This window comes from Plectropomus leopardus, chromosome 14 (genome assembly GCF_008729295.1).
Source record: "Plectropomus leopardus isolate mb chromosome 14, YSFRI_Pleo_2.0, whole genome shotgun sequence".
Taxonomy (NCBI): Eukaryota; Metazoa; Chordata; class Actinopteri; order Perciformes; family Serranidae; genus Plectropomus; species Plectropomus leopardus.
The window spans coordinates 22,583,369-22,601,331 of record NC_056476.1 but is presented as its reverse complement, the minus strand read 5'-3'; the positions used below and the strand labels follow the sequence as shown (position 1 = coordinate 22,601,331).

The 17,963-nt window shown below is 38.8% G+C and overlaps 1 protein-coding gene across 1 annotated transcript; it reads right to left on the bottom strand.

Moving 5' to 3' along the window:
* Positions 1 to 3,815: 3,815 nt before the first annotated feature.
* srrm1 (serine/arginine repetitive matrix 1) lies at positions 3,816 to 16,743 on the bottom strand. Its single transcript, XM_042500425.1, has 17 exons — positions 16,648 to 16,743; positions 15,605 to 15,694; positions 14,240 to 14,362; positions 11,192 to 11,362; positions 10,417 to 10,517; positions 10,089 to 10,313; positions 9,607 to 9,795; positions 9,328 to 9,447; positions 8,946 to 9,154; positions 8,161 to 8,241; positions 7,310 to 7,396; positions 6,955 to 7,090; positions 6,752 to 6,838; positions 6,181 to 6,657; positions 5,868 to 6,054; positions 4,824 to 4,997; positions 3,816 to 4,667 (listed from the first exon to the last, which is right to left on the bottom strand). The coding sequence occupies exons 1-17, from the start codon at positions 16,666 to 16,668 to the stop codon at positions 4,557 to 4,559; spliced, it is 2,589 nt and encodes an 862-aa protein (XP_042356359.1). The 5' UTR covers positions 16,669 to 16,743; the 3' UTR covers positions 3,816 to 4,556.
* Between the last annotated feature and the right edge of the window lie 1,220 nt (positions 16,744 to 17,963).

Genomic DNA, 17,963 nt, shown 5'->3' with positions numbered 1-17,963 from the left:
AAAAAAAAATTTTTTTAAAAACTACACTAAAATACAATATTTTTTAAATGTTTGTCTTTTATTTTTCAGTGTTTCCTTTTTTCAAAAATTTAAATGCGAACCCTTGACTGTCACTGTTCTGTCTCCAGGGTTTCCTGTATTATAACTAATGGTGTGTATGGTTTATGGTATAGTGTGATTTTTTTTGTTGGCCATACATACAATCAACAAGTATTATGACAATGTGCCTAAGATACTTACCACAGTGTAAGCAGTGGTAAATATGTTTTTATTCATCCATCTATTCATTCGAAGTCAAAGGTGTTGCAGATAAAAGCTGTAATAGACCTTCCGTGCTGAATGGAATCTGAACTTTGTAAACTGGCATAAAGATAGTCATAGTGACTCAAAACTTTGACAAAATATGGAACACATTGCTGCTCAACCACATACTGCTTGTCAAAGAGATGTTAAACTTGCACAAACACATCTGAACATACGGAACATTAATGCCTCTTATGTCTATTTGAAATCAGTGACTGTCCTTTCATAACATTTGGATCATAATTTGGATTTTTTTTATCCTCCGTATAGGCGGTGGACCGGATTATTAAATATACTTAAAAATATAAGTTGTCAAGTAGAGATTTAAAGAAAATATTACCAGTTGTTTTTGGAGATTAAAAAGGACTCCACTTCCCAGAATACCATGTGGTAACATGGTAACATGTTGTAATGTGCCCATTGCTATTGGGTCTATTTTGTTGTTTTAGCTCTTATGATATTTCGTCATTACTTTTGCCCCATGATCCTGTTTTAAATCACGTCTTTGTTACAGTGTAAATGAGTTACAAGCACGACAAATCAGACCAACCCAAATCTGAAGTTGATGGATCTTTTCAATGCTCTTTCCTGACATTAAGCACTCGCCGATGGCAATGCATTAGCATAATCCAAACAAACACTTCTGTAAATGTGAATTTCTTTGGACAACATACTGTAACACACTGTCAGCTGCTGGTTCCAATTAAATATTACTGTCTGAATATCATTGCTGCTTTCTGAAGCTCCCATTTAAAGATTAATAGGAAAGAACAGGTCCAAAGACAGTCAGATGTTTTGTTGTCATTTACAAAATTTTGCACTGCCATTAATTATTAAAAATTCATCTTATTTCTTCCTTTCTTTTATTGCTAGCAAAGCACTGTGCCGTTCTGAAACACTGATGCATAGAATGTGTAAAGTTGTGTGTGTGTGTGTGTGTGTGTGTGTGTGTGTGTGTGTGTGTGTGTGTGTTTAAGATCTGCCTCACTTTCTCACTGAGACATTTGTCTTATTTTGATTCAGTTTGGCAAAATCATAATTAACAAGGAAATATATGAGGTTAATATCCTGCCAAACGTAACAAACAAAACATGTTTTAATAATTCACAATGTAATTTGCAAGTGAAAAACATAAACTAATATATTTGTTTTACAAATACAAAATGTACCTATCAAACAAATACACAACATATTTCTACTACATGATGCTTCAGAAACAAACACGTCTTACAAGTACAACAAATATGTTCTAGAAAGAACTACGGAAGCCCTAAGCAGCCATACATCAATATTTTTTCCCATTTATCACAACTACATATTTAAAATTATTTAATGGAATTCAATTGTTGAGTTCAGTGATTTAAGCAAGTAATAGCCCTGGGTATTAATTGAAGTTTTATGGTATTTGTGCATTTGTTTGATTTTGTATTTGTAAAACAATTGCATTCATTTGTTATTTGTGTTTTTCATTTGCAAACTACATTGTCTTTGTTTGTAACTCGCAGGGCATTTGTAAAACATTTTGTTAGCGTTGGCAGGATTTTCGCCCTACATGAGTATATTAGTTAAGTCTATAACTAACAGGGGGATCAGGGCATTATTAATTGATTGTTTTAAGTTTTATTCTTATGTGGTCTCCCAGGCTCACCTATAGGAAGTAATAGGTTACAGCTACGCAAAAAGCCGGCGATGCCTCTGAATTGAATTGTGCACGTGCAGTAGACTATCAATGACTGAAAAGGAAAAGTAGAAGAAGAAGCCGACCAATCACAGCACCTGATTAGACCCCCGCCGACTGACAAATGCGTAATGTCATTTTCAGTGACTTCACGCAAACAGCAGCACTGATTTTCTGCCACCTCCTCGCTTCAGCTGGCGTTTTCTTCATGTGAGGACGGTTCTTCGTCTCCTCTGCAAAGGTAAGCGGACTGGGGTGGATGTGAAAAGTTAAAAATGCCAGTTGGTTAGGTATTTAGTGGTAATGGCGTTAGCTTAACGTCACCTAATTTGCTAGCTAGCATGCTTGTTCACCGTGTAAACGTCCACCGGCGTTTAAATTGGCAAAGTGACTTTGAGTGATATTGTCATTATTTGGCAGATTGTGAAATGTTACCTTTAATATTATTATAGTCAAACCCGTAACCTTAATGAGGGGAGCACATCATGGCACGAGACAAGAAAGAAAGCGAATGCACGCGACGCGTAAATAACGTTATTTTGAAAGTTACCTGGTCGGTCGAGGTGTGTGTGTGTGTGTGTGTGTGTGTGTGTGTGTGTTGACCTGTACATGTAAGCAACATTTTAACCCTTTCAGAACCCAATTATGTTCAAAACACACACAAATATAATGATGAATTTATTCAGTAAATGCCTTCATAAATCATTAGCATTTTAGAAAACAAAGGTATAAAAAGTTTTTGTCGAGGGGTTTTTCTGTCCATTCCAATGGACAAATAATCTTAACACAAAAGTCTCCTAAAAGTTAAAATGACAAATAATAGTCTTAACAGACTTTTTTTTTTCCACAAAAATGAAATGGAAGATTATTTATTTTCCATTAATAACTGACTAATATCAGTGAATAGTGGTGCTTTAAAACACATTACATATGTGAAAAATATTATTAATTTCTTAAGTATCTCCTGAAAATAGTAAGTCGAAAAACTCCAGACCTTTATTGTGACACTCAGATCCACCGTCCACTGTGCCGTCAAATATTTTTAAGACAAAATTCTAACTAAAAGCTGTAAATCTTTTATATGATTTTTTGACATGTATAATTAATGTAACATCTTATGTTTAAAAGCTGTTAAAACACAAATTATCTATATTAACTATGAATAACAGACTGAAATGTGCTTTGTGCTTTCTCCTTCTGAGTTGGCAGTGCATATTTAAAAAAAGGTGTGGGTCCACTGCAGTCCTCTTTAGATGATGTAAGACATTGTGATTGGCTTACAGACATCCCAGCAAATAGCTCTGTGTTCTTTACTATAATACATCCATGGTGCATTTGGATTGATAGATCTGGACAAGTTGTCCATTGCAATGGACAACTACTAATCGTAACAATGTAGCTCTATTTTGGGTACTCTAATCTATAAAAATGCGGTTTTATAGTTATGTCAAAGATTATTGAATTTTTTAAATAAAATATATTAATCTGATAAGTAACTGTAGCTGTGAAATAACATGTAATAGTGTAAAAACTACAGTATTTCTCCTCTCAAAAATGACCTGGGGAAAGTGCTTTCAAAAAAATCACAATCATTTTGTAACAGATTTTAAATATTTAATTGATTAGTTTTTTCCCTAGCTTTTTAAAAAATAATTTTCTAAATCTACAAATTTCTTGCAGTTTGTAGAGCATTTCATACCAAGTTGCTCATTGCAATTTTTTTGCCATGTTTTAGACAGAAACTGTACCAAAAGTTTAAATACTTATCAAAGTAGCACAAGAAAAGTGATGCCTCTCCAGGTTTTAAAAGGTTAAACATTAACAAAAGCACACGTCCTATAAAAAGGTTTTAATTCTGAAAGGATGACAAGATGACAAGAGCCAGGAATACTAAATACAAATCATACAACAGTCCCACAGAGATTAGCTTGGTGCAAGGGTGTCAACGTAAAATTGCATATCAATCCTTTTGGAAAAATTAAAGCGTACTCTGTTTCACATCAGATTGTTTTAGTCTTAAACCAAGACAATTTAAAGTCAGAAAAAACAGCAGGTTAAACGACACTAAACACCTCTCTTAAGTTACGATATGGGACAAGACATTCTGTTACGGCCTCCGACAGTTCACATAGCTGTGCAACTGTTTCCATTAATGAAAGGCAATAGTAACAGTCTGTTACTGTACGTTATTGTATGGTTGTCTTCTACACTCCAAAAGGTCAGTGGTTCATGCACATCAGAGACAATCACTGCACATGCAATCATTTCTCAATGGAATCTATTGTAGGCTGTGGAAAATATCTTAAACCTGCCAAACTCAAACCTCTGAGCTTAAACCATTTCCCTGCTCAACAATTTAAAATTATGGACAACATAAGCCTCTTTACAGTTGATAGTACACTAACTGACAAATCAAGCTCTTAATGAAAGACACTCTTCAGAATGTACCAAACCAGTAAAAAGAAAACAAAAAAAGACTCAAGATTTAACATTTTGTACATTCTAAAGCTGAACCAGGTTGATGACGAACATCAATAGTGAGTGGAAAATTCAAACGTGAGAAAGCCCCTCATTTTCAGGACATCTGTGATGGAGACATCTGGGCCTTCCTCATGGAACGCAGGGCCTTTTCCCTCAGATGCTTTTCCAGGTCGTCCAAGCTGTCCTCTACTTCACTGTCTGATTCCTAAACCAAAAAAATAGCATGAAATACACGCATCTCAACTCAGACATGTAAGATTGGTGCATGACAATATATTTATTTCTACTTTTTTTATATTCCCTCTTGAGCAGAAAGTACAAGGCCTTGGTAGCTTCAAGTCATACAGAAACTAGACATCACCTTTCTTGACTCTCCGTCCTCCTCCACAGCCTGGTTTTCTTGACCGTCTGCGGTCACCGTGCCGCCACTCTTCTCCTTCTTATGCTTCTTGTGCTTCTTATGTTTCTTGTCTTTCTTATGTTTCTTTTCCTTCTTCTTTTTCTTCTTCTTTGCACTGCTGTCAACATCTGAATTCTGCAATTTAAAACCAAAAAAAAGATATTTTACGAGAATATACATAAACATTACAGGAACATTTAAAATATTACTGTGCCAATGAGGGGTTGTGCCATATCAGGATTCCAGATTATTTCAAAACATAATCTCCAGGATATCTTTAACAATCTTTTTATGGCTCACAGGACATTAAAAGACTTTCAGTATTAAACTCTAAATCGCAAAAAGGGGTCTGAATTTAAGTCGCTATGTCTATTGACTATACTATGTCAAAAAAATGTCATAAGGTCGACATAGGTCGAAAAAAAAAGTCGTAGTCGTACAGTAGGTTTTGAAAAATGCCATGAAATATGTCATAGTATAGTATGGCAAAACAGTGCTATATAAAGTCATAGTATAGTATGTTGGGGAAAAAAAATGTAATAAAAAGACAATGTAGTGTGTCAAAAATAGAATTCATAGAAAGCCATAGTGTTGATGTTTAAAAAAAATGCAATGAAAAAAGTTATGGTAAAAGATTAAAAGAAAAAATGCCATAAGTCATATTATAGTATTTACAAATGAAATGTCATAAAAGTCATACAAAGTTATGATATACTACATCATCATATAATATGTTGTGAACAATGCCATACACAGTTATATAACTGCAAAGCATGGCATTTCTGTCTGTGTATGTATGCGTATTCTTTGCATATTGAGAACCGTTTATCCGAACTACTTTACATTTAGTAGATGTATTGCAGTAATGTGCACCGTTGAATTCAGTGTGCTTTGATGTGAGCAAGTTCAATATTATTAAACGTAGGATAAACAAGCCAAGAGGCTCTGCAGCCGTTTCAACTGAGCATTGCACTAGTATTTAGTCAATATGCTGAGATATCGTACCTTGCTTGGGGACTGACTGCCAGAACCACTGCTGGCTTTTTTGGCTGGTGGTGGAGACCCACTGACTGAGCGTGACGGTGACGGGGAGGCGGACGCTGGCGCTGGACGTTTCTGAGCTGCTGGTTGAGGGGAAACAGATCTTGATCTGGAGGATGCTCTCCTCATAGGCTGGGGACTTGGAGACGGTCTGAAGAAAAGACAAAGGTGGCATTCAAAGGGGTGATGAGAAGTGTGCAAAAAAGATTAGAGACAGGTAAAACTGGATTGGTCAGACACAATCATAATGGAGATGAAAGCTATCTGCCTTGCTTACCTCTGGTTGTTGCGTGGCTCTGGGGTGCGGGACACTCTGCGAATGGGTTTGCCACTATGTGAAGGGGACTGCTGTCTTCGCTGGTTAGATGGAGATGCACTGGAGGTTTCAAAACGTCCCTGAGGACTGGTGGAACCCCTAACAGCGCGACTGCGGTGTGCAGGGGACGGGGAGAGGCGGCTGGCGGCTGCGACAGGAGATCTTGTATCCCTGCTGTGCCTGACAGGCAACATGGGGCTCCTTCTGTGTCTGGGTGGAGAGGATGATGGAGACATGCGTCTCCTTTGAACTGGAGAGCTTCTGCGTTTGGGGGACCTGGAGGGGCGTCGCTTGACCCCTGGGGAAGAACGTTTTGTGGGAGAGCTGGACATCTTCCTCTTCTGTGGAGGCAAAGGTGAGGGGCTGTAGCGACGCTGGATAGGGGGAGAATATCGTCTGGGGGATGGAGAACGACGACGGGGAGGTGGAGAGGGAGACCTGGGAAGCACCACATTGAATTGTCAAAAAACATCTTGAATATTCAGTGTATATTTAAATGATAACTCTCGAGATAAAATGAACATGCCTGTACCTTCGTCTAGGAGGAGAGGGAGATCTGCGGCGTCGTGGGGGAGACGGAGTGCGACGTCTGCGTCCAGGAGATGGAGAACGTCTTTTCCTAAAGAGGTACAAACACGAAAAATAATACACATGAACATCACAGAACAAGGCTCAAATTAGCATCTAGTTAAACTGTTTGGATAAAAATGTGCAAGTACTCTGTAAGTGTCTAACCTTGGAGAGGCGTCCCTGTGTCGCCTCCGTGGGGAGGGCGTACGAGTGCGTCTCCTCCGGACTTCCCCATTTCTGGCGCCTGGCCCAGCTGTTGGCCTCTTGGGTGCTTCGTCTTCTGACGACGAAGAGCCCGTATCTGAAATCAAACACACAGAGGACATCAACAGCTGTTTAATTGTAGTCTTAACTGTATGTGGTGAGGGAATAAACACCAAGGTTGGGGTTAGGGCACAGCTTCAAAAATCCATAAGACGATGAGTGCAAGGTGACATGGACAGAGACTTGGTTAGAAAGAGAGGGGGGGGGGGGGGTTGGGTATGGGAGAGGACAGAACGGGGATAAAAACGCTTATAACCTGAAGACGACTGTCGATTCTGCCTGCGATACTGACGTCGCTGCTGCACCGAATCTGCTGTTGCCCCTTTCTCATTTTTATCCTCCTCTGAAATGTAGAGCATCGATTGTCTCGTCAGTGTTAGAAAAACCAATGAAACAGAATGCCATGGCAAAGTTAGATAAAACAGATAAAGATTTATATCCCTGTGGCTTGAGTTTTCATTAGATGTCTTCATGGCATAGTGTGATTAATTATATATTTTTATTCCCTTGTGTAAGTAAGGTGTTTCATTGAGGTTTTATTTACTGTTTGTTTTGACACTGTAAGTGGGATCAGTAAAGATTATCACACACAATTTTCAAAGCAGCTTGAGAAATGGGATCACCGTAAAGAGGTCATTGGGGAGAGATTAACTCAAACTTAGGCAACGCAACAAAATATCCATCTGCTATGGTCTAAAAAAAAAAAAGAACGGAGCTAAAGTCAGAATATAATTTTTGGCGTGAGGTTAAAATGAAGGACTTTCACACAAGCCTATGGATTCTATTTTTTTCTGCACAGCTGCTCAAGCTTCTACTATTGGCTTAGCAAACTTTGCTTGTAGTGCATTTTCACAATTTTTTCATGTCATTGGCACAAAAAATAAAATTGTGCAATTTGTAATGTGACATGAACACCGTGTATATTAAATTTACATCCACCACTGTGCACCTTCCTGCTGTAAACAGATGGACTGTGCAAAAAAAAAAAAGTGTAATTTTCTGACAAGCAGAAATGGCTGGGAACTCCGTACAACCGCTCATCACATTTTGTGAGCTGTGAGGTGAAAGGCCATTTGAATTCTTTAAATGTATAGAATTGATGCTTACCTGAATCAGACCCTTCAGACGGTCTGGGTTTAGCATTATCAGATGGAGAATCACCCCTTCCACCTTGTTTTCGCTTTAAACCTGAAAAACAAGAATCATGGATGTATTATAACAATCCTTCTCCTTTATTATAACCAGGGTTCCCACACATTTTCATGGACAAAATTTCATAACTTTTCCATGAGTTTTCAAGGACCCATAAGATTTTTTTTTTTTTTTTTGGCAACTTTAAACACACTGAATTAAAATTTTATTCAATCATAATTTCCATTAGCATGTATACATATAGGGGATGCAGGGAGAAGACGAAGAAACGTGCATCGTGGTAGAGAAAACGGCACAAATCAACACGAGAGCTACCCTACGTCGACACACTACTGAAAATAAATTTGCCGTCGTGTTCTATTATGTGGGAGGTTATTCCCAGAAGATTACTGTAACACTTTCATGACAATCAACAAAATTTCATGACTTTTGCAAAACTTTCAATTATTTTTACTAATTTCACAACTTTTCCAGACCTTGGAAATAAGATTGGGAAATTTGAAGACTTTTCCAGGTTTTCCATGATTGTGGGAACCCTGTATAGCTCTTAAAAAAAGGCTTTAAATGCACAAGACTTATTTGGCTCATTAACAGAGGAATTAAAGCATCAAACGATTTCGAACAATAAAATCTAAATTCTAAAGCACAGCTGAGGAGGAGCTGAACACATTTGTGGTTGTCAGTATGAGACAAAGATGTGATAATTATGGTGGGCAATTAAAGAATGATAAAGGTCGTACCAGATGACCTGGCTGGTGATGCAGAGCCTCTGCCCCTTCTGGCCCGTGGTGATGGTGATCGCCTGTCCTTCCCTGTGGGGCTGGTGGGGTGGTCAGAATGATGGACCTGTTTTCGGGGTGGTGTGTTAGATATTCTTTTCATTGCTTTTTTGGGTGAGCGAGAGCCGGAGGAGCTGCTGCCAGAAGATGAAGCAGAACGAGAGCGCCTCCTGCAGGACACAAACACATTAAAAACATTGTGTTTTATTCTAAAACAGAAAAGGCTGGTCTCATATCTTCTGTGAGGCCCAGATCTACTAATCAAAATAGGAAGATGTTATAGAGAAATATGGCTGTGAAACGAAATGATTGTTCCTGTAATAACTCCGCTGCGCTCACTGACCTGCGGACAGGGGAGCGTCTATGTCTGTGTCTGGAGCTGGTGGGGCCGCGTCTTGGGGGGCTCCTTCGACGAGGAGACATCCTCCTTCTAGGACTCGGTCTTCTACGAGGAGAGTAGGATCTGAAATAGGGTAGAGAAGGAGAGAAGCTTTTAACTTTTTTTTTTTCACATCTTAGAACTCTGAAGCTAATGATTTTACACAAGATACTTTAGACAAGAGAAATTTGAAGAACCAGAGGGCGCCACAATAACTTAATAATCCCAAATGTCCGTAATTACCTAGATCGGGAGCGTCGTCTGCGAGTGCGGGGGGAATGAGAACGAGAACGGTGGTGAGGTCTTTCCCTCCTGCTGTCCTTTTCCCTTTCCCGGGACCTGGGCCTTTCCTCCTTCTTATGAATCTTCTCTGGCGAAGGCTCTTTGACTTCAGTCACTGTGTCTGCTTTCACCACCTCCACAACTGTGTCACTGCACGAGAGACAGAACTTTAAATTTTACGTGTTACCCTTCAGTGGGTTTTTTTTTTTTAATCTAAAGGCAAAACTACAGTACTATACATGTTTCCAAACTAAATTTAAATAATTATGAATAAATATTTATTTTGTTTTAGATCCAATGCACTACTACTACAAAAAAAACAGATACTATGCCTAAAATTAAAAGTGGAATCAAAACTAAACCAAACACTAAGCACAAACAACTACTGACTTTGAGACAAAGACAAAATAGTAAATTTTGAGCAAGGAAAGTATTCGACAAACCAGGTGGCAGGAGTTTCTTGGATGACTGGTTCTGGCAGGGCTCTTGCTAATGTATCTGGCTCCACAAGCTGCTCCAAAGGTTTCGTGGGCAGCTGCATCAGAGGTGGAGGGGGTGAACTGCTACCAACTGGACTGGGTTTACGCCTTGGGGAACGCGAGGCACTACGTTTCCTTTCCCTCTTCACTGGCGACCTTCGCCGTGGTGATGGTGACCTTGTCTTCCGCCTGAGCAGAGATAAAGTGAACAGAATTAGTTCAGATGTTCATGGATACATCAACAAATCCATCGTCTGTCCACTGATCTCAACATTAAAAATGTTTTTCTTACCTCCTTGGGCTTTTAGACTGAGCCCTCTCTCTGATGTCCTTGTCCTTTTCCTTCTTATCATCATCAGCCTTCTTCAGAGACGCTAGTTTCTCCTGTTCAATCTACAAGAAATCAAACAATGAGGGAACAATCACTTTAACCAACAATACATGTTCAGTCTGCACTGTTAATATACTGTCACCTGACATGCCAAATACTCTGCTCATGTTATCGTCCCTATGGTTCTCGTAGGAAACTTTATCCACCCCAGTGATTACAGCATTTTACAAAAAGTTGTTTAAGAAATTGTGTATGCTATTTCGACCCAAAACATCGTCAGACTTATGCTGTATTTAGATCGAATCAGGCAGATGACAAAGCAGATGTCATTTTAGTGGATGAGAGCAGGACAGAAGTAGAAATATTTTCACTTTTTGCTGCCCTCTGGGACAAATTTTTTATTCTATCATCTCGTTTTTATTCTTGTAACGTAAACATGGGCAATTTGGACAATTACAATAATTATTGAACAAGATAATACAGACAAAATCCTTTGAGATATTTTATTCCATTCTTTCCAAACAGCACAACATCGCTATTCCATCTGTTTTTCCTGCGCCGTCGAGACAGTGTTGTCCGTCTGTCTACCTGATTCCATGTGAATGCAGCATTATTTACACCGGTATTTTGCTGCCTGGACTACCAGAACTTTCCACTCATTGTCAGACACCGTAGCCCAGTGACCTTCCTGAAGCTTACAGACATTTTGGCAAATTCACTTTGGGGAAAAGCTCACCTGTCTCTGTTTAATTTCCTCTTTCTTCTGTTCCAGAAAAGCAGAGGGGATGCCAGCAATGTTCTCCTGGGCACTCAGCAGCAGGGGCCACAGGTCCCTCATGAACTCCCGGGCGTTTTTCCCATTCAGGAAGCCTGTCAGGTTAATCTGCATCATCTTGCTATCTGGGTGCTGTAACACACACACGAAGGGGGGAGGAAAAAAAAAAAGACCATATGGCCGTTGAAATAATGGAAGGCAAAATATCAGAGGGGGGGTAGGATCCCACATATGGGACTGCCTACCTTCTAGTCCTCACTAAACTATACCTGTGACTATGCAATTAACCATACTCAAAACATATAAGACACTGGCTAGAATACTTAACATACCTGGGTCCAATACGTGACTCAATAACCTATCAAAATAAATGTGTGATTGATTTAAATTGTACTCACAAACTCATCAGACTGAGAATGCGAGCTAGCTGAGGGGAGACATTTCTATAAAAACTGCATGCAATATTGCTGTTCCACCCATTTCTGATTGTTATTCCCCCCAATATACAATCAATAACACAAAAAATATTTTTGCCATTATTTGACTTCCCTACTATGCCAAAATACTTTACATTTCTGTGTCCCTGCCCACCCCTTGATCTCCAGTCTCCCCACAGTCTACACTTCAGCAGGTAAACAAATAGCCACAATACAGAGTGCATTAAAACCCAACACTGCAAGTACAGTTCCGGTGTCTTCAGTGAGTCCCGTGGGATCAGTGGGCACGGAGCTCCCTTGGCTTGCTTCCGCCTCCCTACTGCTTGAGACTCAACCACCTTGAGCTTAATGTTATATCATTTATCTAAATTGCAAGAGACGAACAAGCAATAATGAGTACACAGTTACACAAAAAAAGGAGTTTTATTTCAACAACTGATAGAATTAGTGAGATAGCGTAATCTCGAATCAATTACCCTTTCTTACCATTATGCAACAGTTCCCTTTAAACTTAGCTTTAACAACCCAACCCACCCACCCACCCCAAAAGCTATGGCAAGCAAAAGATCAAATGAAAAGATTAAAAAATAGATATATATTTCTGTGCAGTGCTGGTTTCACATATACTATTATCAAACAAATACATGTGTTTTTTAGCATCTTGGGAGAATAAAATTCATTTACGAGGGTATATCTGCCAAAACTTAAACTGAAGTATACTAATGGATGGAATTCTAGTAGTGTCTAATGAAGGATACTATGCGTAAGTTACGTGTGCTATTTCCCTCCATTAACCTGTTTTCCTATTTCAAAATGTAAGCCTGTGCAATGGAAGTTACCCATTATCCAGACATCCAAGTGGTTGGACATATCAGTGGGGTACACATAATTAAATAAAGGCAACTCTTGGACATAATTAGTCTTGTTAAATAAAGTAGCAAATGTCCTATGGGATGAAAAACATGCACAATTTAATATTAAAAAACTTAATGCATAACATCAGTGGGGTATTACAACTCAAAGGTCAAAAACATGACCACTACAGATATTTGAATGGCCTTCCAGTTTAAAGAGTAACTTAACGCCAAACAGAAGTTTATTAGAGTATTGTTTCTTCTGGGTGGGTTGTTTCACATCTGATCACACTCAACTGAGATGTTGGATGCTGTCAGAGATCTAACAGACTCCCTACAGAATAAGGGGGCGTGTCCACCATAGCGTTTTTGTTTGTTTGTTTTTTTCCCCCTGCTGAGAACGCGAATTTTCGAGAAATGCCCAGCCAGGAGCGTTTGAGAGCACTTTGGAAGCACAGCATTTTTTCAGCTGAGAAGCTTTCACTGCTTGTAGTTGCTATGATCCGTGGAAGTAAACATGGTGTCAGAGGGTAGTATTCTTGCTTTGGATGAAGGGGAGGCTGAAGCATGCAGGGAGAGCAGACGGACCTGCCGGTCTGCGTGGGTTATAAGATGAGACATAGTAGAAGGCTATATACTTTAAATGAAGAGATTTCTGTTGTTGTTTAACACGCGATAGGCTGATTGTCTCTCTTCCACCGCAATTACAGCTGAAGTGACAGTGACAAGCACAGTGTTTTTGCACAAATTTAAACATTTTTCAACTGGTGCTCTGAAGAAGAAAAAAAAGAAAAGAAAGAAAAACCATATATTTGCAGTGCCCCTGTGGCAAATCATTACAAAAATTATGCTAGCCTCACAAAAAAAAAAAAAAAAAAAAAACACTGTGATGGACACGGCCCTTGACTCAAATCAGGTGAAAATCTTGTTTTTGTTGACCTCCAGAGGTTGAAGTTCACAGTGATGTAAAGATAACACCTGGGTGTGTTAATGGCACCCTCACATCACTGTAAGGTGTGGTTAGAAGGGTAACAGAAAACTTGTCTGACCACACCTTACAGAGGTACAAAAGACATGAAACTTTCAATCACAGGGGGCCAAGGAGACAATATGTTTCAGCTTGGTGTCAAGTTACTCTTTAAAGAAATGTAAAAGAAGGAGGATCCATTACTCTTTAACAATAGGCTGTGGCAAATTGTTTAAAGCCTCCCTGATTTCAGCCTGCCATTACATTTACATTTAAAGGGATCTGGGCAGTTAAATGATGCACTGCAAATACCTACGGAGAACATGATTATGGCATTGTTCAGGTGTGTCTTTCACTGACATGATATTGGTAATCCCTGCATATAACTCACCTCAAACCACACACTGCATCATGAAGGGAGAGTTGGGCTCAGTGACTTTGGGCTCAGGAGAGAGCTAATTAGGTGTTGGTGCTATACTTCTGATGCAAGGTATAACATCCATATTGGTTCAGGCCTTTTAAATCATAAATCACATCATCATTAGAAGACTGCTGAATAAAGGCACTTTGTCACATAACAGCAAAACATAGTTATGTCATTATAAATTAGTCTTACACCAATTGTTACTTTACCCATTCAATTTGACTAGGATGTGCAATTATTTGCTTATATCCCTCCTTACTAACTAAACAAAGTCTTCAAATTTATGACAGTTTTGAAAAAAACAAAAAATAAACACAAAGACATTACCTTCTCCTCAAGCTGGTTAAATATGAACTCTATGACGACGTCATCCTCGAACCCCAGAATCTCTGTCACTCGCTGAGTAATCCAAGGTTTGATGACTTCCAGGTTCACTTTGGTCATGTCCACCTATGGGTGAAACAAAGAAACCGAGAGCACCCAGTTAGTAAAGACAATGATTAAATGACTTGAGACTACAGTGTCTGTTTACATACATAGATAATCTCATTTTGCCCTTACTCCGAAAAAGATAATATTCCTATTACGATATTTATATGCTTAATGAAAATGAATATCCTGCTAATATTCCCATTTACATGAAGCCATGCACACTCCTAATAACGTGCCCTTCTAAAGAAGGTAAGCGTTGCTATATTTCCATATATGTAAAAACCGTTCATATCAATCCATCCATCAATCCATCAGATAGAAATAAAAAAATGTACAACTCCAGTGAAATGTGATCCCATCAACTCCTAATACTTGTGCACTGTAATCTAGTCCTTTTATGCATCTTCTTACATTGTTGGCTGCTACTTTATAATTGTCCATGTTTCCTTGATGGTTCTGGCGATTTATAGTTTCTGGTTGTGGAATGACTTAAAGATTTATCCAAGTTTTTCATTATGTTTAAAGTAGATATGTCTCTCCTTCCAACCAGAAATGCAAGCCTTCCTCTTGGGGCATGTGTCTCTACACCAGCCTTGCAAACTGTTTACGAGTCAGGTTTGTTTACAACGCGTCCATGACAACGCACAGAGCTGACCGTAACCAGGCAAGAGGCTGTGTGTCCCAAACCCCGGCAAAATCCCCAGGTGAGATTCATATTCTAAATGTGCTGTATACATTTCCACAGAATGCTTTCAAAATCCAACAATACCAGCATATCCCACATCTTAATTGGAAAATGCTAAATTTGGGAAAAGGCCTTATACAGAATACCTAGATGGAATATACTGTTTGCATGACCCATATCAGATTCAGAATATTGGTAGAATCAGAATAACAGTGGAATATTTGTGTGTGTGTGTGAACGTAGTCAGTGTCTAGACATTTCAGTTTCATGCAATCGAAAGCAAATCTCTATACAGAGACATCGGTGACTAGCACATCACAAACCTACCCAGTCAGGGCTGTAATTGGCACCAGACAAATGCTGGTAAAATATGCAGTTGGCTACTAGATTTGCCTCATTGACCAACCAAAAAACAACTGTTAACAATTGAGTGGCTGGTGGAATCCACTAACTACATTGGCACAATTTCCAACTCTGTACCCAGTCATTACATTTTTCAAGCAAACAATTTGTGTGGGAAGAAAACAGTACTAACACTGGAAATACACATAATCGCAATGTGAATGATCATATACCTTCTTGTCCAGACATTCTGCAAACTTCAGCTGCTTCAGCAGTTTCTTCTGCTTGTTGCTGAAACGGTTGTCTTGCTCCGCACTTGTTCCCTAAAGAAAAATAAACAATCCAGTTTTAGTTGGCTAATTGGGGTTGACAATGGCATCTGCACGCATACCAACACATGCTTGAAACATGTGTCGTACATTAGACATTCAGTTGCACAACAGTTTGCTTAGTATTTGTCTACCGTGACGTAAACATGGCTGCACTCTAAAACACCGGCGATACTGACATCGAAACCAAAACACTGGGTAAAAGTTATGTCAGCAAACCTTATAACACGTGTATTAACATAAGACGTCACATTTAAAACTTAAACATCAGTTAACATTTGTTCACGTGACTACGGTACCATGTGAAGTCTAAACCGTCAAACTGAGTCAGATATGACATTGATACCAACAAGCTAACATTAGCTAAGCTAGCCTGCTTAATCCTCCATGGGACACTAACGGGCTAATATTAGCCACCGTCTAGAGGCTATCTTGGCTAGTGACAGTGCTGGCATGGCGCTTAACACAACACCAAAAGTCACAGTAATCAATGCATATTCACGTCTACTTATTCTCGCCAATGTAAGCGTAGCGGTGGTCGTGACTGCCGCACAGAGACAGAAACGATGAACCGCCCGGACGCCATCTTTAGCCAAGGCTAGCAGTAGCTTGCTAGCTTTGCCGGCTCGTCTATTTCCTGCAAATATGTCGATCTCTACTATACTGTGGACAGGCTATGGCGTGTAGGCAATACGTCGTTACACGTAGCAATGGGATGACAGATTTATTTTGTAAAAATGTACAAGCCCTGAAAATAGTCCACAAGGCTCTTGTCGAAATCCAAGACTGTCATCAGTTGATAGACGAAGCCCTGGCCATCACGTTACTGTCTGACTGAATGGCCCTCCATCTAACCACAGCATGTTAACCTCTTAATCAAGGAATATAACGCTATGCATCTTAGTAGTGAGACACAAGCAAATCAGAAATAATTTTCAATCACTTACGCGGAAGAATCCCGCGTCCATATTCGGAGAAAATGGATATTAGCAGGCGCTGTAAAGAAAGACGTGCGTGGCTCCGGCGAAATTCTGAGCGGCGAACCGGATGAAGGGTGCGCCTCTACAGAGAGGAACAAGCACTACATCTATCTTACTGTAATGACCGGAGAGGAGAGGGGTGCATCCTCTCCTACTTATGAAGGGAAGGAAAATTTTACCTTAAGTAAGTAAGTAGCCGACTTTCAGCAAAATGTACTCATATCCAGAGTGACCGCTCCCCTAGTTTAATAGAAGTGAAGTCAGGTAAAGAGGTACTTCTTGTCAAATGGGACAAATAGGGTTTTACATCTTGGGCTCCTTAACACTTTGTAATATGGACTTACATCACTTTTCTTGAGCTAATATCAAACATCTTATACAAGTATGTTAACCTTTGGTTTTATTTCTTTCAAAAACATGGTTAAAAAAGAAGCTGTAAGCAACTCAGCAAGAAACATCCCGTAAATTGCAACAAATTAGTAGATTTAGAAAATTAAAATTATCATAACTTCCATATTGATTTTTTAAAAATGAAAATATTATTTTAAGCAGTTCAGGTCATTTAGTCATATTTGTGTTTTGAGGTGTTTTTGGTTTTTTTTGTTTTTGTTTGTTTTTTTACTAATTTCTTGCTAATTTCTGGCTCATTTCATCCCAAATTGCTCATTGCCTTCTTCCCATGTTTTTTAAAAGACATCAAGTTTCTCAGGTTTCAAAGGGCTAACGAGAAGCAGCCAGCAGTGTTGAGAAGGTCACTTTGGAAATGTTACAGGTTACACATTACTAGTTACCATGGTAAAAATGTAATAAGTTGTTTAACTATTTTAATTACTTCATCAAAGTTAAGTAACATATTACAATTAATTCTTTTTTAACATGTTCTAAACAGTGTAATAAAGCTAAAAAAAAAGGACCTAAAACATAATCATACAAAAGCATGGCAGGAAAGTTGGTCAGTCTTTTTAAATTAATATCTATTTAACATCAATGATTGAATGATTTCATGACTGAATTGATAAATGGATTTAACCACTTAAAAACATGCAAACATGGTTGTTCCATTTTAACTGAACATGTCACTGGAATGAGGTAGGCATACCTGATGTGTTTAAAGTTTCTGAAGTTTTTTACCTGGCAGCATACTTTTAATAGTAATATAACAGAGATGCAAAATAAATTGTAAAAGTAACTCTTAAGGTCATCTTTAGAATTTAGGTGGTTTTCTCTGTAAACTACCAAAAAGTGTCTCAAATTACCTAACTTCATCCACTTATATCAGTTTT